We start from the raw sequence: 19,008 nt of genomic DNA, 5'->3' as shown, positions 1-19,008 counted from the left end.
AAAGATGAGGATGCTTAAATAATATATGGTCCCTTCATTCTATGGAACCCTCTTTACCAGTTAAACAGTTGAGGAATATTACATATGATGGAATGGAAAGTCTAAAGTCTAAAGCATATTGTTAAATAAAAATAGTCAATGACAGGCTAAGAAAAACCCTGTTTATGGTTTTTAAATTATACAGCTGTAGGCATACATATATCAATACATAAAAACAAACATAAAAAAGGACCAGAAGAGAACATTGAAGTGTTTAAGTGTCAATTCTGGGGAGAGGATTGGGATTGAGGACCACATTTTATTTCATGTACTTTAAGATAAATTTTGTATAGTAAAAATATGTTGTGTTGCATTATATAACTTTTAATGAAATTAAAATTTCCTATATTTCTTGCAAAATTAGATCTATATAAAACTACATCTTAATATCATATATTATCAAATAAGTCACCCTAGCAACAACATGTTACAAAAGAGAAAATTCTGTTGTCCAAGTAAAAGCTGTTGAGAATTGATACCGTAAGATAGAATTTTCCCATTTCCAAATTTTTAGTAAATCCGAATTTATATAACCCAAAATACCCCAAAATAAACAAAGCTGTTAAATCATTAAAAAGACAACCCCGAATCCAGATGCCTGAGAAAAGAAGTATTTTGTTAAACATAAGATGCTTACAGTAATCGAAGAGACTTCAATCCATCGAAGGTTCGAGGAGGAATGCATCTCAAACGGTTGTAACTAAGAATTCTGAAAGCAACACGTAAGCCAATTTATTTTACTCAAGTATCCCCAAATAGCCAAATGTCATTTTTAAAAATAAAGCAGTTAAGCAAAGGGTTACTTTAGCATCTTATAAATTGAGAATATTAACGCATAATATCCTTTCAATCTTTGTGCTATTTCGCCAATACAACATATTTATTTCTAAAATACAGTCTAGAATGCTTCCTACCACTGCTGTTGCTGTTGCCTCAACCGTGTCCTTCCTAAGGTGACTTCCTCTGAAAGTCTGTCTTAAGGATCTCTCCCAAACCTGCCACAAATGCAAATTATTCTTTGTTTCTTTTATAGAACCCAACACTTTTATTTATTTATTTTTTTTGCGGTACGCGGGCCTCTCACCGTTGTGGCCTCTCCGGTTGCGGAGCACAGGCTCCGGACGCGCAGGCTCACATGGCTCACGGGCCCAGCCGCTCCACGGCATGTGGGATCTTCCCGGACCGGGGCACGAACCCGCATCCCCTGCATCGGCAGGCGGACTCTCAACCACTGCGCCACCAGGGAAGCCCCCCAGCACTTTTTATACTATCTGTATTTGTTTACTGAGGTTTTTATTGGTCTGTTTCTCCCAACAGTATTAACATTCCTTGAGGGCAGAAACTCTGTCTTGTTTACCAGGAATGTCCAGTGAATTAAGGAATTAACTTAGTACCATACTTCCTACTCACAAGGTGAGGAGCTGGGTCATGTTGCTGAAGCTCTGATTAGAAAGGGTGCTTATTCGGTTGTTACTTAAGTCTCTAAAAGAGAAAAAGAAAGAAATGGAGTCTACTGTTACCATAGAAATTGACATATTAGTGATTCTTAGAAAGAAAAAGTTCTTCTTGCTCACAGTTATAGCAGCATTGTTAGGACTCAGCTTTTATCTGAAAATAACAAAACATTGGGTAATCCTCTGGGGTAGACTGTAATGTTATTCATAATTATTCATGCCCAAGCCTGCTGAAATTAGAAGTGACCATGTGCCTTGCTTTGGCCAGTGAAGTGTGGGCACCAGCAGTGGTTTCACTTCAGAGCAGAAGCTTTAGAGCTGAGACTCTTCTCATATTCCTTTGCTCCCACCTCTGCAAGGCTCCTATGTTCCACAGAGAGGCCGTACCCATTGCCTGGTCCCAGGGCAAAGACACGTGGAGGCCATTCACAACAGACACATTTGATAGGTGAGAAATAAAACTTTGTTCTTGAAAGTTCCATCAGTTACACATACTTTATCTTCACTGTCACATACAAATATTTAAACTGGATAACTGAAAGAATCCCTCATTTAGTTACGTTACAATGCCATCATTAAAAACAACACCATAATTAAAAACTTTGCCTGGCAAAGTCACTGGCCCCTAGATGGTCCTTAGTAAACGTCTGTTTAATAAATGATAAGTAAATGAGAGAGATGTGGATTTTTTATCAATGCTAAATGGGTATTTATAAGTGTAATTTGTACTACAGGTTGTAATTTATATTCAGTGAACTTGATCTTATTTTTATTATATATAATATATACATGATATATATAATATAATGACATATAATACATATTATAAATATAATATTGTAATGTATAATGTATTTTAATATATAATAACATCTATATAATGACATATTATATATATTTAGCATTTTGCTTTAGAAAAAATTAGTAAATATATACATACATTCACTCACATATATACGACAATGTGATACACATATTAGTGAATATTCACTAATTTTTATCTAAAGCAAAATGCCAGATATATGACTAAAGGAAGATTCATGAATAAATGGAAGATTATGGGTCATAATGTATGTTCATCTATGTCTCTGTGTGTACTTATGTTCACTATATTTTTCTGAAGCAAAATATGTGAAGAAATGCAAGGTTCAGAAAAGCTGCTGAAGATTATCCACATTCCCTTATTAAAATACCAAAGTATCAGTAAAATGGACCAATGAAATTGTGAAAATGGTAGGAATGTTATAGGAGCTTTATAATCCATCATCTTAGTTGCTGAAGTACTATGGCTAAATTAAAAAAATAAATAAATACATCGATACTAGCAGAAGTTACTTGCCTAGAGTTGTATAATGAGTCACTGGTAAAACCATTTCTGGATCTATAAATTCTCATTTCTCATTTCCAAACTGGTTTTAAATAATCACATGCTGTCTCACAAATGACCCAATTCTGCTGAAGTGACCCTTTGGAAATTGCAACAATTTAATGGTTTATTTAACAGAACAAATGTATGTAATCAGTTCTTGCTGCTATTAAATAAATAACTAGAGGCAGAACAAGGTATCTTAGAGGATGTTCTTTTTGCTTAATTTAATCATTTGTCATTTAAGCAGTTCTATACACTTCCTACAAAGTGTTTGGTTTTCACATACATTTAAGGAAAGCTGAAAAGGATCAACAGCATCCACGTGCTTAGGGTAAACTTCACAAAGAGAAACAACATTTTCTGCTACCTAGGTTTCTAGAATTCACTAATTAGGAACAAACCCCCTCTTTTCTAGGAACCCTGGAAATATAAGACAGCATATTTACTCTAAAATCAGATAGATGTAAAAAAGTATTTCCCTTTATATCCACTATCATTGCTGATTTTTTTGTTTTGTGACAAGTTTTATCAATTACCAACAAGGCTACTCTAAGTGTGACATTATATATAGTAAGATTGTATCTTTTTAAAAATATAGTGTGCATAACTAGATTGAAATGAAATGTTTGTATGTTTACATATAATCTTGTATTTACAACTTAAAGATTGTAAAAAATTGTTTACATAATGAAAGAGAGATGCTACTTTAGGAGGACATCAAACCAAACTGGTAAAAACAATTCAATGTTTTGACGTTTATACTCAGAATGTCAGTATCTTTGTCAAGTTTACTTAAATACTATATGAGTAAATATGGATTTTATAAAATAAATTTTAATACTGGAAGCCCATATGTTAATTCATAGTGTATTTAATAAGAAAATCAAGCCTAATAAACTATATTTATAATATATTCTCAGTAAAGCTATTACTATCTACTCTTTTATTTAAAGTCGAGAATAAAAACATTGTTTTCCATTTTTCTCTCCTTGGATTGTCATAAAATAGCTCATATTCATCTTCAATAGAAGTATGCAACTTACTGCCTTTCTGTAATTCTCTGATACTTAGACTTCATTGTATTTGTACTTTGAATAGAGGAGGACCTTTTTCTAAGACGCACCATTGCCTGATTGATATTCAATGAAAATGTGGCTAGTGATCCAGAACCACAGTGAGCAAGAAGGGAAGCATCTAACTGAAGATGATTTATATAATCTGAAAGGTTCACTAAATCTTCTGCCCCTTGCTATCCCCATTTTCATGAAATAAAATAAGAAGTCAAAGACAGAAAAATACATTACTCACATAAGTGTTAAATGCTTGTAGTTAGAGAGTTCCTTAGGAACCAGTGTAAACTGGTTTCCATCCAGATACCTGAAAACAAAGAAACAATATTATTTTTTTAAAAAGTAACAATAGTGAATCCTCAAATAGTTGAACAATATTTCACTCTCAGTTGAAGAAAGGAAACACTTGGAAATTTCAGCTTTAAGATGTCATGTTCCCAGCTAGGACTGCTATTTAAGAGAAGTAAAAAACCACAGTTGTCCAATCCAGCAGAATTCTTTTGTGGATTACTTAGGCTAAATTATAAAACCAAGGAGAGACTGGTGAGTCCGGTTCCTTGTGGTTTATCTAAAAAGGCAAGGCATGTATCCAACCATGTGTGTGTCAGCAAGAAGGGTCATTCAATCGCCTATATTTTAAGTCAGTCTTCAGTTCACTTGTGTTTATGTGGAAACAACACCATGAAATGCATTCACTACTGGCAGGAAGTTGCTACCACCAGCAAGACCAATCTTTGCTGCCTTACTTTGTATTAACACACTTAGTAAATAACAACGGATGATTCAAAGGATATATTTGGGAATTTGAATGTAATTAGATTTCAGTTAAAAAAAATCTTAGAAACAGTTCTACCCTTGTACATCTGCTTGGTGATATTAATTTTAGAAGGTTTCATAGAAAATCACAACATTTATCAAGTGTACAAGTACAGCACAGTAACGATACAGTAATAAGAAAATAACCACATGTAAGTCAAATTTCCTTTTCTGATTAGAGTCAGAAGAATGATCAGAAAATAAACAGTCTTTGGGCTAACAGTCAAGACACAGAAGTAAATGAATGCTTAAAGGTATATCCATGATGTCACAAAGAGAAAAATAATTTCATCTCCTCCCAAGGCTGTTCTTTCCCAGAATGTAGACGGTGATGGGTAAAAATGTCTTTCAGCAACTTGGGCCATCTGGTTATAGATGTGCCCACAAACAATTCTGCCACATTGGGCATGTTGCCCACCCTGCCCCAGGGCTGTGGCCTATCTCCAGATCCAAGGTTGAGGTTTGTATTTTTGCTGGATATAGAAGTAGCTGAGAAACTGCCTAAGAGAGCTATCTATTTCAAATCCTTAAAAATGAAAAAAGTTATATAAAAGGCACAAGTTATCAAAATATGTAATGAATATGTGATTAAGAGTCAGGCTTTTTATGACTTCTTATGCCTATTCAAATTTTCTGACTTCATGTTTCAACTCCTCTCCCCTCTTTCTTTTCTCTAGCTAAGCGTTTCTTGGTACCACTAGAGGGAAGCATAATCCCATGTACTTCAGCACTTTTCCTTTACTCTAAAAAGCATCCTAACACAAAGCTAAAAAGGTTCAGAATGTGCACTATGAATGCTTACAAGTAAAACAATCTAAGAGGGAAACTATATGGAACTGATTAAAAATAATGAATACCATTTGTTCAAAACTGTCCACCACTACATACTTATATTTGCCAAATTCTTTAATAATTTAATATAATATGCACATGGAAATTTTCTAATACATGCATATATGTTACTGGAGAGAGGGATCCTGCTGACTTGGTATGCTTCTAAGAATAAGCTCTTGGGGAGGCAAAGCTAGAATTCACAGGAGATGAGTTAATGTCTTCCTCACCTCTAAAACGTATTTTCTTTAAAAAAAGAATTACTTTTTAATAATTTGTAGAGGAATAGATTGAAGACTCAACTATCTGACAGAAGAAACACATAGATGGCATAGACAAATGAATCAAGCAGGTTCTCAGAAGTAATTTAACAAGGAAATTAAAAGACATTTAAAATTATTTGATGGGAATCAGGTAAAAGGACAAAGGCATGGGTCAGTTAAAATGGTAGAAGGAGGGATTTAGCATCAAAGGTGATCTAAATGTTATGCTGGGTATTATGTCCTTGGCTGGGGTGTTGTTATAATCAGTATTTTGCATATAGAATACTCTATAGGCATCTATCTTCCCAACACTGGATGGAGGGTAATCTTCTGAAATAAATACATATCAAAATAAGAATTAAGAATTTAATCACACACACACATAAAGCAGTGCTTACAGTTAACTAACAACTGTGATTGGTAACAAAAGAGAGAAACTGAGCCCTTTACAACAGTTCAGCTTCAAGAGGGAAGGTCACACACTTTTTCTCAAAGTATCAATTCAGGACCAAATTAGAATTCATAGAACTGCACATGATTTGAATATAAGTTCCTTGATAACTGAAGTGGCATCTTCTTGAACCTCATTGCCTATGTTCCAGGTTGCCAAAAGTTTATCAAATCTGCTCCTTTGCAATACTTGTACATTTGTGCATGAATTACAGGTAAACATCTGCATGAATTACATTTTTGATACATGGTTTCACACAGAAAAAAATAAACAGAGGCAGAATGATTCAATCACATATCAAGCATTTGTCCATGGTTCTTCGTATACAGATAAAGGAATGAAATGGAGCCTGCATGCACCATTGTTAAGCAGCTAATGCTTAGGCTTATTCCATTCCACATATAAAGCATAAGGCAGCTGAGGAAGTGTGCGTGGTGCTTAGCATCTTTATACGTCTATATTGGCTATGTAATTTGTAAATATCAGTTCTGAAAATATTAGGGATAATTGGCCCCATGCCCTTTATGATCTAAGGGACTCTGATTCAAGTCCAAAGGGCAGTATCTCCTTTTAAGGGTAAAGATTATGTCAGCTCCTTCCACACCCCACGTATTTATGTATCCCTTGTGTGAGATATTCTCCAAGGGGACACACAGTAAAGAATAATCAATCATATGAAACATCCCAGCCACCATAGATAAACTAAATACATAGCATTTCTTAAGGTGCATTTGATGGAACATGAGCATTGCAAGATACTCCGTGAGAAAAGGGCTATGGAGACAAGTATGGGAACTACCTTAGAGTTTACATCCTCTCTCGGAGCTCACGCTGCACACTAGCATAATAAAGCCTCTGAGAAATCCTACAGTGAGAAACAAAGAGAAACACACAACCAGCCTTTCCCAAGGGGACCTGAACTAGCTTTTATATTATTTGCTTAGGGTTTTCCATGATACTAATTAATGGCCCACAAAATGAATGTTATTTGCAAACAAGACTCAAAAAGATTTTTGTTTGGTCTCCATTTCCCTTGGTGTGTGAAATATTAATCCTTCAGGAAAGGGAAAGACAAGCTCTACTTACAATTCAGTGACATCTCTTGGAATACCTTTGGGCAAGACCTTCAAGGCTTTGTTGCTACATCGGACCACCGTGTCCAAGCAGGTACACTCCGTAGGACAGCGAGAGAGTGGGGAACAACTATTGTCATCATTTCCTAAATTGCCAAAAGAAATACAGGAAAACCCAGATTCGTGGCTTTGAAGATGATAGGAGGGATTTTATGCCTTTAACTTAACATACACAAGAGTCTTCAGCGATATGATGACTTATGTATAGGACATTAAGTATTTACAAATCTACACCATACATTCTGTGCAGGTCTCTTTTCAGACTGCCTAGGGCAGAATTCCAGAAAACAATTCACAGTTTGTATTATCAATACGATTATAATGTGTTCTTTGTTCAGTTGTTTATACAAATTATACTTTTAATTAGAATATGTAAACTGAATTATGGAGAAATTGAAAAGAGACAGACATGAAGAGACATAAAGGGACAGATTACTTTTACATGGTTAGCAAAATGTATATGGGCCCCTCATTTGAAACTATACAGCTCAAATGAGCTCTTCATTTATTGCCAACAATTATAGAACCTATGTTCTACCTACATTACAGGGCTATTATGAGAATTAAATGTGATGATATACAGAGAGTACTAAAAAGTGAAAACTATTATTCTTGTTAGGTTTACTAGAATTTCTATTTTATGAGTCAATTGCTTTTATCATTGGTAGTTAAATGGCAATTACTAAAGGAGACGCTTAGAATAGTAAAGAAAAACAAAAATGAAGCTATTTAAATAGTATCAACCACAAGCTGGAAATTAGAAAATCTTCTAAAACATTCAGAAACACAAACCAAGTAGAGCTAGATATGAGAGTACAGTCTGAGCAAGTAAGTGCCCTGTTGCTAAAACAAAACAGCAAAAACAAAGCAAAAAATGCATAATAACTATTCATTGCCTGAACTATGACGTACTGTCTAATTATGCCCCACAGCATCAGAACAATCACCACAGAGTGTCTGGTAGTCAAAGACCTGGCCAGGCTTTCTTACCATCATCACAAGTGAAGTCTTGAATGGCAACGTCCTGGATGGGGATTTCTTTGAGGAAGTAGGGTTTCTGACATCGAGGATTTCCCGTTACAATTCTTTTCTTCCTGAGCCATTCTCCCAACCAAGCCAGGTAGCAGTTACAATTAAAAGGATTGGCCAAGAGGTTTCTAAGCACCACATGCAAACAATGCAGAGCTCAGTTTAGAGGTTCGCTTTCTGACTTCTCAAAACCCCATGCTACCATTTTCCCATACTGTATCTGTTGGAATGATTCCTTCTTAGTCTTTGTATTCACTCCACCCCCAATTCATGCTCAATCACACACAACATATGGGATGCGTTCTTTGACTGAAATATCTATGTTTGGAACTTAAAAAATAAGAACAATATTTTCATATAAGAATTCTTCAAATAATTTCATATGAAAAATAAAGTGAAGGTGGCAATTCAGGGTTTAGGCAGTGAATCCTGATAGATATCTCATTTAGAGATAATTTAAACTTGTCAGAGATCTGACTTACTGTCAAACTTCCCTACACTGATAATGCAGTAATTTAATATAAAGATGAAGGCTGATTACCTTATATTATTGAGTTTAACCTGACAACAGCTATTTCATTAATTTGTCATTTCAAGATTTCCATCTCTTATTTGCTCCAGAGAATAGGTTTCCCATCTGAACTGACAGCTCAGTTGATTAAATGCCAGTTATAAAAATGAACTTACTTCTACAAATCTCAATACTTTTGGCATCTCACCATTTCAGCACAAACCTATTGACAATCCCATTATTTATAAACATGCCATCTTTAATATGCACAAATTAGTCACTTGATGGAAAATGTCACATTTTATGTGGAAAGAGGATTAAGTACCTTACTGATGGATGGATGCTTCTCTCAAATTATTTCTTCAGGGACTTGAGCTATGTTGAACATGATTTTTTTCCTTCTAACTACCTTTTCAGTTAAATTAGTATTTTTAGATGCCACCATTACCAGGAAGCCATGTCAGTTATAAGGTTTATCATTTCAAACACTGCTTTTTAAATACTGACATACAAGGGGCCTGAAACACTTGGAAAGTTTGTTTGTTTTCTGACACTTTCTGAATTCTATCTGTAGACCTACAAATATTCTTTATTCTCCAACCGTCTACATAAAATGTGCTCTTGGATAGGCTCAGCCTATTTCTTTAATATCTTCTTAATATCACAGTAAATGCCCTCTGGTGAGCTTTTATTGTTGGTCTGGTCATCCTAATATATCTCCTGTCATTGTGAATGATCCTTTTGAGTACAGTCTGTTGGCAATAACCCTATCAACTCTGTTTTTATAATACTTATATTGTGAAGACTCCAATGTGAGAGCACTGGGAAAAACAAATCTACATTGCTTTTATTTGTAAAAGAATAAAATAATTCTCAATCAAATTATAAGATTACCATTTATAAATTAATCCACATCACATTGTTATAAAAACAAATGACTGAAAAATACCATGATTTTTGTTAAATTTTAATATAGGATAGTAGGCAATGTTTTTAGAAAAATTAAAATAAGTTTAACATGAACAAATTTGTCCTTTTTAAAAAAAGTCTAAGTCTTTGATCTCATTTTTATGAAATGCTTAGTAATACATTAAAATCTTATCAATAAAAGTAATAAATATAATACACTGGCTCAATTAATACATAAATGAAGACTATTTGTCATACTTACAGAGTAGATAAAGAATGGAGAGTATCAAAAGCCCCTGGTGCGATTGTAGTAATTTGATTATCATATAAAGAAAGCAAACGCACAGAACTGAGTCCTGTGAAACTGTCGTTCCCTACGCAGCTTATACGATTACTTCTCAACATCCTGAGGGAAAAAAATACAACATCATTATGGAGATAAAATATCAGGCAATCAATTTTGCCTACCTTAAGACCGAAACAACCCCTCTTTGCAAATGTGTAGCATTCATTCCTGCTTTCTGAATGTTCTCCTGTCACTAGGATTTGCTGTAGATATGTACAAGTCATCCCTTGGCATCCCTGGGAGATTCATTTCAGGACCTCCTGCGTATACCAAAATCTGTGGCCCTCCATATCCACGGGTTCTGCATTAACCGCGGATGCTTGAATCTGCAGATGCAGAACACGTGGATATGGAGAGCCGAGTATATTAAGAACCTTGTGCTAGAATAAAATGCTTAGAGTTGTCAGTGATAACATTCAGTTACAAAAACTCATGAGGCTCAGCACCAGCTTACAACCCCATCTAGTGAGGGCAGAATGTTTTCCTTTAATGATACAATTATGTTTGCCCTATTACGTAATGTCCTAATTCACCTACAGCTCTCTAAGCCCTTGAAGCCCCATGATTTATATATTCTAAGAAGCATTACATTTGCTGCTGAAGAGAAAGGAGGCAAAAAAGAATCAATAGCCACAGAAAATGAAGAATTGAGGGCATCTCAGGGACTCACAGCCAAGTCAATGTCAACACGGGCTGGAGGAGGCAAACCTGACTGAGCTTCCACAAAGCCTGAACAAATTATTTGTTTTGAGTTTAGACTTAAAAGGAGGCAATACTTAAGAGATCCCAGTTGTTCACAATAAAATTCCTCTTGAAAAAAATTCTGACCATTTTTTCTTTAGTCATTGCCATTAACAGGATTAACACTTTTGTCATTTCTTCATCACTGCTAAAATTTTAGCTGTTTCTCGATTCTTTTCCCAAAATGTTTATTTGTGGGGCTTAGAAAAGGAATGAAAAGCTTCTTAAACTCCCATGTAAAGATGAACAGTTGCCATAAACTTTATTCAGAATTTCTGAAAAGTTAATATTTTCCTTAATGCTTCTAGACATGGGTTGATCACCCTGATAGAAGACTGCAAAAAGAACAACAAAGCATTCCTTTAAAATTCTAGATTGTCCTATAATAAATAAGAAATATCAGCTGTTGCATTCTGCTAAGTCGCAGACAACAAGAAAGGATAATGCCCTCCTTATCAAGGCATCGTTTTATGTTAGGAAACAAATGCACAACAGAAAAGTAGTCCTATCAGTACTATCCTTTGTCATAAATAGTAAAGAACATTTGGTCTTAATCTTGTTGGAGTCACGGACTCCTGGGAAAAGTCGAAAAAAGCTTTGTTTCCGTCACTGGAAAAATCCACAAGCCCACATATGTACCACATTTTGCCTGCAACGTCGGGGGTTCAAAGACCCACTGAAATATGTACATGTACGAACTAAGAGGTTTACTAGTCCTAAAGGGTTGAGAAGTCTACAGGCTGTGAGGAGGGTCTTGTCAAAATCTTTATAGCTCCAAGCTGAAAGAGACCACTTAAAGCAATAGCTATGTCCCAATAAACGCACAGAAGAACTGTTAATACTCCTAGCTTGGTCTAAATGATCTGTTTTGCTGCTTGAGGTACAGTGGGATTAAGTAGAGAGTCAGTGGGTGTCTGTCTCAGGTGCCAAAACACAAGAGGCACAAAAACATTGCTAGAAATATAACAAAGGAGAAGGCTGAATTTAGAGAACTTGTCTCACAGAGAGTCCTGTGACTGGACCTAGCCAGAAAAAAATACTTTGATAAACTCTTTGGAGTGGTGCTATGGACAGAACTGTGTCCCCCTAAAATTCATTTCCTTAAGCCCTAACCCCCAGTATGACTGTATTTGGAGACAGGGCCTTTAGGGAGGTAGTTAAGGTGAAATGAGGCCCTAAGGGTGGGGCCCTAATCTGATAGGACTGGTGTCCTTAGAGGAAGGGGCACCAGAGCTCTCTTTTCCCACACAGAGAGGAAAGGCCACGCAAGGTCACAGAGAGAAGGTAGCCATCTACAAGCCAAGAAAAGAGTCCTCACCAGAAACCAACCCTCTCAGCACCTTGATCTTGGACTTCCAGCCTCCAGAACAATGACAAAACAAATTCCTGTTGCTTAAGTCACTTATCTTGTTACAGCAGCCCAAGGCTATCTAATGTAGGTAGTTACAGGCTCACCCCTCATCCTCCCCTCCCCATCCCGACTCACACTGCCCCCTTAAGGAGAAGGCTCTAGTTACAACAGTCACTTGGCCACTATTTAAGAAGGGAGACTTTTGCCTGCTGCAGGATTTATGTTTTGCTGAGTTACCTGAGGCAGCTTGGGGGAGGGGAATAGGGGCAGGAGTAGATATAACCACTGCTTATAGTATATAAGTATATCTTCTCTGTCCGCGTTCTACACTCCCAGGATCTCCTCCATAAAAAGACCAAAGGGATATTTGCATTACATTTTGCATTTCGAAGGGACTCCTAGTTAGCCCATGGGAGCGGTCAGCAGGTGGCAGGCTGTGTTGGATGGTTCGGCTCCAGGCTACCCCAGGAAGCTCTCCTTTCATGGGCAGGGGCTTTTTTGAGTAGGATATGAATTGGGGATGCTGCTGGCTAGGGAAATGCCTTCTCCCTCTACATCTGATAAAGGGCAGGCAATGAACTTCCTTGGTTCTCAGTTACCCTGGGCACGAGGGCTCTTGGTGGCTGCATGGGGCAGGGTGAGGGTTTGGGGGAGACAGTAGAGCTTGCAATTCCCAAGGGCGTGTCTTGGTTACAAATAATTTCCTTCGTGTCTTCCAAAGGCTTCAGAGTTTCGTTGGTGTCTCTTCCAATGTTTAGGCCACCACTTTTGTCAAACATAATTTTATGCTTTAGAGATTATGAAAAATACGCATACACACAGAAGAAAATTCAAGTAACTCAAAGTGTTGTCCTTACTCGTCAATTCAAGCCCCATCTTCCTTGGCCAACAACCTTCTGGAAACACATAGGATTTCTTTTTCCCAACCTCCCTACCACTGAGTAAGTAGACATACACTTAGCATGTTTTCTTTGAAATAGACAGTAAAAGATATACCACCAGCCAGTTTCTCTCTTTTTCACTAAGACCTTGCAGGGGCAGATGAAGGCAGTCTCCAGCTAGGCTTATTCTGCTGCAGGTGTTGGAGTGGGTTCTGAAGCTAGTGACCTTGGGCCAAGAGAGAGTATTAGGTGGAGGTATTTGAGGAAAAGGAAAGAGAATGATTGTTCTAAGGAAGAACAGAGGAGCCAGATCTGTACAAGCACTGGAGCAAAAAAATCTTTTTTGTTGAAGATTCAACAGCCAGGAGAGGTTCTTTTGATTATTTGCAAGCGGCATACTGAAGTCAGAGGTATCAGAGTCAAGGACTGTTTTTTTTTTTTTAATAAATTAATTTATTTTTGGCTGCGTTGGGTCTTTGTAGCTGCGTGGGCTTTCTCTGGCTGCAGTAAGCAGGGCCTACTCTTGGTTGCAGTGTGCAGTCTTCTCATTGTGGTGGCTTCTCTTGTTGCAGAGCTTGTGCTCTAGGCGTGTGGGCTTCCGTAGTTGTGGCACGCAGGCTCAGTAGTTGTGGCGCACGGGCTTAGTTGCTCCGTGCATGGCCTGTGGGATCTTCCAGGACCAGGGCTCAAACCCATGTCCCCTGCATTGGCAGGCGGATTCTTAACCACTGTGCCACCAGGGAAGCCCCAAGGACGTTTGCCTCTACAAAATGTGCGTGTGTGTGTGTGTGTGTGTGTGTGTGTGTGTGTGTGATAGAGAGAAAGAGAGAGAGAGAGAGATACAGACAGAGAGAGAGACAGATACAGAGACAGATATAGAGAGACAGAGACAGAGCAGAGATCGGGGGTATGAGGAAAAGCAAGAGCTATTCCCCCTCCCAGGAATATAATGACCTGGGAATTACAATCCTGTGGTAGAAGAATCACAATGCAAATACGAATACTTACAAAGTTTTGAGGCTTTCCAATCCCTTGAACATCTTATGCTGAACATTTTCCAAACGATTACTCGTGAGAAGTATTTCGTTTACACCAGCTGCGCCTTCAAATGCTCCCTCTTCAATGTCTGTGATCTTATTGTTGCTAAAATTTCTAAATGAAAATGGTTGAAACAAATATTTGAAACAAGTTCTTTCTAACAACGAGGGCACTGAGACAACATGTCTGATCATTTTCTTCTACTGAATGAACGTCTTCCACAAAAACTCTAAGCTCTTTACTGCCTGGCATTCCCAAGGCTCTGAAAAGTCACCACTTCCTGATTCCATCACGCCAAAGTGATAATAATACAAAGGAGAAATATCTATGCTGAAAAGTACCAGACTGATCAATGATCTGCCAGGGCCCCCAGGGATATAAAACTCTTGAGGTCAGGTACTGAGTTGTGTAAACTTTTATGTTTGCCACCACACTTACTAAGAAACTTTTCAAAGAAGTGCCCGATTAAAACTGTTGAATGAATTAATGACTCAAAGAAGACAACTGGATAGAGAAAAGAAGGAAAGACTATGTTTGCATTTAGATAGCATCAGAAATGTATCTGAATCTGAGATTGTTCCCAGTTAAACTTCTCATGTAATAATATGTCAAAACAACCAACTTAACTGCCAGTATTTTGTATCATACAAAATACTAAGGCTTGCCCAGAGGGCAAGAACATCCAGTTGAGGTAACATCTTCCTATAGGTTCTCTCTCTTTCTCAAGGCTCACTCCAAGACCAGGGATGCCCACAGAACAAGGATCATTTTTAGGTACCATTTTATTCCTTTCAGAACACTGCACATAGCAGCTGCTGAATAAATATGTATTGAATTGAAAAGCATCTTAGAGCTAAAAAGAAAAAGCAGTTAACGTCAGTGAAAAAGGAGGACAGTTAAGAACTTAGAAACTCTTTGGGAGGCAGTATAATATGTGGGTCAAGTGCACAGGAAATGCTTTCAGTCTGCTCTGCCACTTATAGCCTATGTGGCTGTGGACCAGTTACCTATATGAAAGCACAGATATCACAGAACTATGCATCTTTCCTTCTCCTGATGTTTCCTGTTATGTGGAGGGTGCTCCATGGACCCTCATTCTTGGCCTCTGTCCTGTCCCTCTTTCCATCCACCTTGGGTGGGGGAGGGTTACTGTCAGAGTGTTGCTGAAACTGCTGAGCTTATAAACTTATTTTAAAATCTGAGTTGCGGACATGTAGTAACACAAATGAGCTATCAAGTCAGTTTACCAATCATTAATTTTGACTTTCTTCTAATGAAAGTTTAATGAAGCAAAAAGTCAAACAGTTGACATGAACGTGCTGAAAGAGAAATAACAGCATGGTTTGGGGAACAGTAAAGGAAGTTACGAAACATTACTGAACTCATCTCTAATTCACTTAGTTTGCTGGATTCCTGCTGTGGCCACATAACAAACTAGCTGTCTGAGTTAAGGTAAGATGCTAGGGTTCTGCTACAGAAAACATGGTTGCCATCACTGGAATACATAGGAAAGAGCCAATTACTTAGGTTCCTCTCAGAGTTTACCCTAAATTCATGTCACAGGTAGTCACTGTATAGACATGTCTCTGAATCTTTTGTATTTTCCAATTTCCTACGAAATCTAAATAAAACTGCAAAGGTATAAGAAAACACAGCACTACAGATATTTAAAAAGATGGTTAATATACGGCTTACATTTTACGTAATTGAGGAAGTTTCTTGAAGATGCCCGTAGCTTCCAACACTGTAAATTCATTATTATTGAGGCGTCTAGGGAAAACAGAAACAGAAAAGTTTCATTCCCAACAGTCAGGAAGAGATTAAATTTTATTTCTTGTACAGAATTATAACATTATTTAATGAATATCCTAAAGCAAAATATAGGACACATATCACAGAAAATTTGTGGGAAGTACAGATCTTTTCCAATTTATCCTATATTTTAATGACCAAAATAAAACATATTAAGAAGCACGTAGTGAAGAAAACCAATCATCGAAATTCAAAACCAACTCTCATTCAGTAATCTGTAGAACAAAGTTTCTCAAACTTTTTTTTCCACTATTACCCCTGCCTCCAAAAGCACTTTAGGATATTTTATTTCTAGTCACTTCTCCATAAATATGTATCAACAGCTTTACTGATAGACAGTTTACACACCACACAATGTACCCTTTTAAAGTGTACAATTCGGTGGTTTTTAAAATATTCACCAGCTTGTGCAACCGTCTTTGCTTCCTAATTCCAGAACATACTCATCATCCAAAAAAGAAACCCCATACCCATTAGCGGTCATTCTCAGTCTGCTGCCCCCCACTGCCTCAATCCCTGGCAACCACTAATTTACCTGCTGTCTCTGTGGATTTTCCTATTCTGAATATTTCTTATAAATGGGATCACACAAAATGTGGCCTTTTGTGTCTGTTTTTTTCACGAGGCATAATATTTACAAGGTTCTTGCATGTTTAGCATAGATTAGTACTTCATTCTGTTTTATGGCCAAATTACATTCCATTGTGTGGACATACCACATGTGTTTATCCATTCATCAGCTGATGGATATTTGAGTTGCTTTCACTTCTTAATCATTATAAATAATGCCGCTAGGACACCGGCATACAAGATTTTGTATGGCTGTATGTTTTCAATTCTCTTGGTTATGTACATTGATGTGAAATTGCTGTGTCACGTGGTCCAGCAATGTATGAGGGGCCCAATTTCTCTCACCTGTTACTGTCTTTTTAAAAAGCCATTCCACTGGATGTGAAGTGCTTTCTTATTATGTTTTTTTGTTTTTCCTCATTACGGTTTTGATTTGCACTTTCTTCATGCCTAATGATACTGAGTATTTTTTGTGTGTGTGTGTGGTACGCGGGCCTCTCACTGTTGTGGCCCCTTCCGCTGCGAAGCACAGGCTCTGGACACACAGGCTCAGCGGCCATGGCTCATGGGCCCAGCCGCTCCACGGCGCAGCATGTGGGATCTTCCTGGACCGGGGCACGAACCCACGTCCCCTGCATCGGCAGGCGGACTCTCAACCACTGCACCACCAGGGAAGCCCGATACTGGGTATTTTTTCATGTGCTTATTGCTCATTTGTATATCTCTTTGGAGAAATGTCCATACAAATAATTTGACCACTTTTTAACCGGGTAAGGTACATTTTAATTGTTGGGTTGTAAGAGCTCCTTATGTATTCTGGATATGAGTCCCTGAGCAGATATATATATATATATATATATATATATATATATATATATAGATATAGATATAGATATATGTTTTACAAATATTTTCTTCCCAGTACTGATTTTTAAAGGTATAATTTAAAAAAAATCTTAATTTCTTAAAACACACACAACTTTTGCTGAAAGATGAATTAGATATGAATTTCTAAATTCCTGAGTGACAAGTAAACTTATTTAAAGTGTTATCATGCTGGAAGATAAAATTTGAATTATTGTTTGTGGTATTATTGGAAATATATGTAACTCCCTACATGATAGTAAATAGAGAGTTCATGGCTTTTACTGCATGGTCTCCATGCATTTCTAAAGTCCTGGACCTATGAAATAGCTTCATGAACTAACAGAAATTTTAAAAAGCATCATTATAACCACTAGGTAGTGAGTTTCTGCCATCTTTTTGAAAGCATTATATGATTTTTAATTATTCAAATTGCTTAAAATTCATTAAGTAACAGGCATGAGTATAGGCACTGTGGGAGATAAACTATAAAACACAATCTCTGTCATCAAGGGGCTATAATCTAGTTGAAGACAAGAGAATTATACATGCACAAAAAGACAACCAACTTTGCAAAGCAGTTAATGAAAAATACCAGATGGTGCTAGACATAAACATTACTAAGATGTTCTAAAAATGATGAGGTTTCACTAGGTTTTTCTTGGATTTTTAGAAACACTAACATTAAATGTCATACTTTTATAAATAAAGTCAGTGAAGGCCAACATACATGGGCACAGAATCTATAAATGATTCAAACATATTTTAGACCCTCGTATGTGTTAGGCCCTATGTTAGTGTTATAAATATAGATCTGATTACACTCTTTTTAGCTTTTCCTGCTATGATATCCATTGTTCAGAAAAAAACCATCCTTTGTGCTTCATACTTGGTAAACATTGAATCCTTCCACTTGTGAGTCAGTGAAGTAGCACAGCTGATAAAAAAATGACTCTGATTGAATTCATAATTAACACAGATTCAAAATGGTGACTCCAAACTATTTTATTTGGTTGCTGAAAAGACTACATTAAAAATCTATTAAGTGCTTAGAAATGGGTTTGGACATAAGTAATATCCAAGAAATAAATATCAAATGAATGTATTATTATTAGCACTACTAATGCTAACTGAATTTTTTGAGAGGTGAGTTAATTTCTGTAGTTGTATCTTGGGCCAGAAAGATGAAGTAAGAAAACCTCTAATACATATACTTGTACAAAGAAGAGTTATGCCAATGTGTGTCAATTAAAATTAATGTAATTATTGAGAATGAAAGGGCAAGACAAAAATCCCAATGCTTTGATGCTTTCATTCCTTCCCTCCCAAACAGGATTTTGTTGGGAGATGAACTTACAGCTCTGCAGTGTACTGGGGAATGTGGTCCGGGATTTTGGTGAGTTTTTGATTGGAGCAGTCTACTGTGGTCCCTTCACAGCGGCACTTTTCAGGGCAAGCCAGATCGGCAAAGCAGTCCCCACTTAATTTTGATCGATAATCTTCTGTACCTATTGAGGATTCAAGCCAGAA

At 36.9% G+C, this 19,008-nt stretch overlaps 1 protein-coding gene across 1 annotated transcript in view; it reads right to left on the bottom strand.

Moving 5' to 3' along the window:
* LOC111171163 (slit homolog 2 protein) overlaps positions 1 to 14,977 on the bottom strand; it is an 81,297-nt gene extending 66,320 nt beyond the window's left edge. Inside the window, exons 1-7 of the mRNA XM_022566814.2 lie at positions 14,203 to 14,977; positions 10,138 to 10,281; positions 8,417 to 8,583; positions 7,380 to 7,512; positions 4,171 to 4,239; positions 1,450 to 1,521; positions 677 to 748 (exon numbers count right to left, since the gene is read on the bottom strand). Coding sequence (XP_022422522.2) covers positions 677 to 748; positions 1,450 to 1,521; positions 4,171 to 4,239; positions 7,380 to 7,512; positions 8,417 to 8,583; positions 10,138 to 10,281; positions 14,203 to 14,426 — 881 coding nt within the window. The 5' untranslated portion in view covers positions 14,427 to 14,977. The remainder of the gene's footprint in view (positions 1 to 676; positions 749 to 1,449; positions 1,522 to 4,170; positions 4,240 to 7,379; positions 7,513 to 8,416; positions 8,584 to 10,137; positions 10,282 to 14,202) is intronic.
* Between the last annotated feature and the right edge of the window lie 4,031 nt (positions 14,978 to 19,008).

This window comes from Delphinapterus leucas, chromosome 5 (assembly GCF_059928025.1).
Source record: "Delphinapterus leucas isolate spDelLeu-1000000601 "Yukka" chromosome 5, BTC_Dleu_Yukka2, whole genome shotgun sequence".
Taxonomy (NCBI): Eukaryota; Metazoa; Chordata; class Mammalia; order Artiodactyla; family Monodontidae; genus Delphinapterus; species Delphinapterus leucas.
The sequence above is the reverse complement of the archived record's forward strand: the minus strand, read 5'-3'. Positions and strand labels throughout refer to the sequence as shown.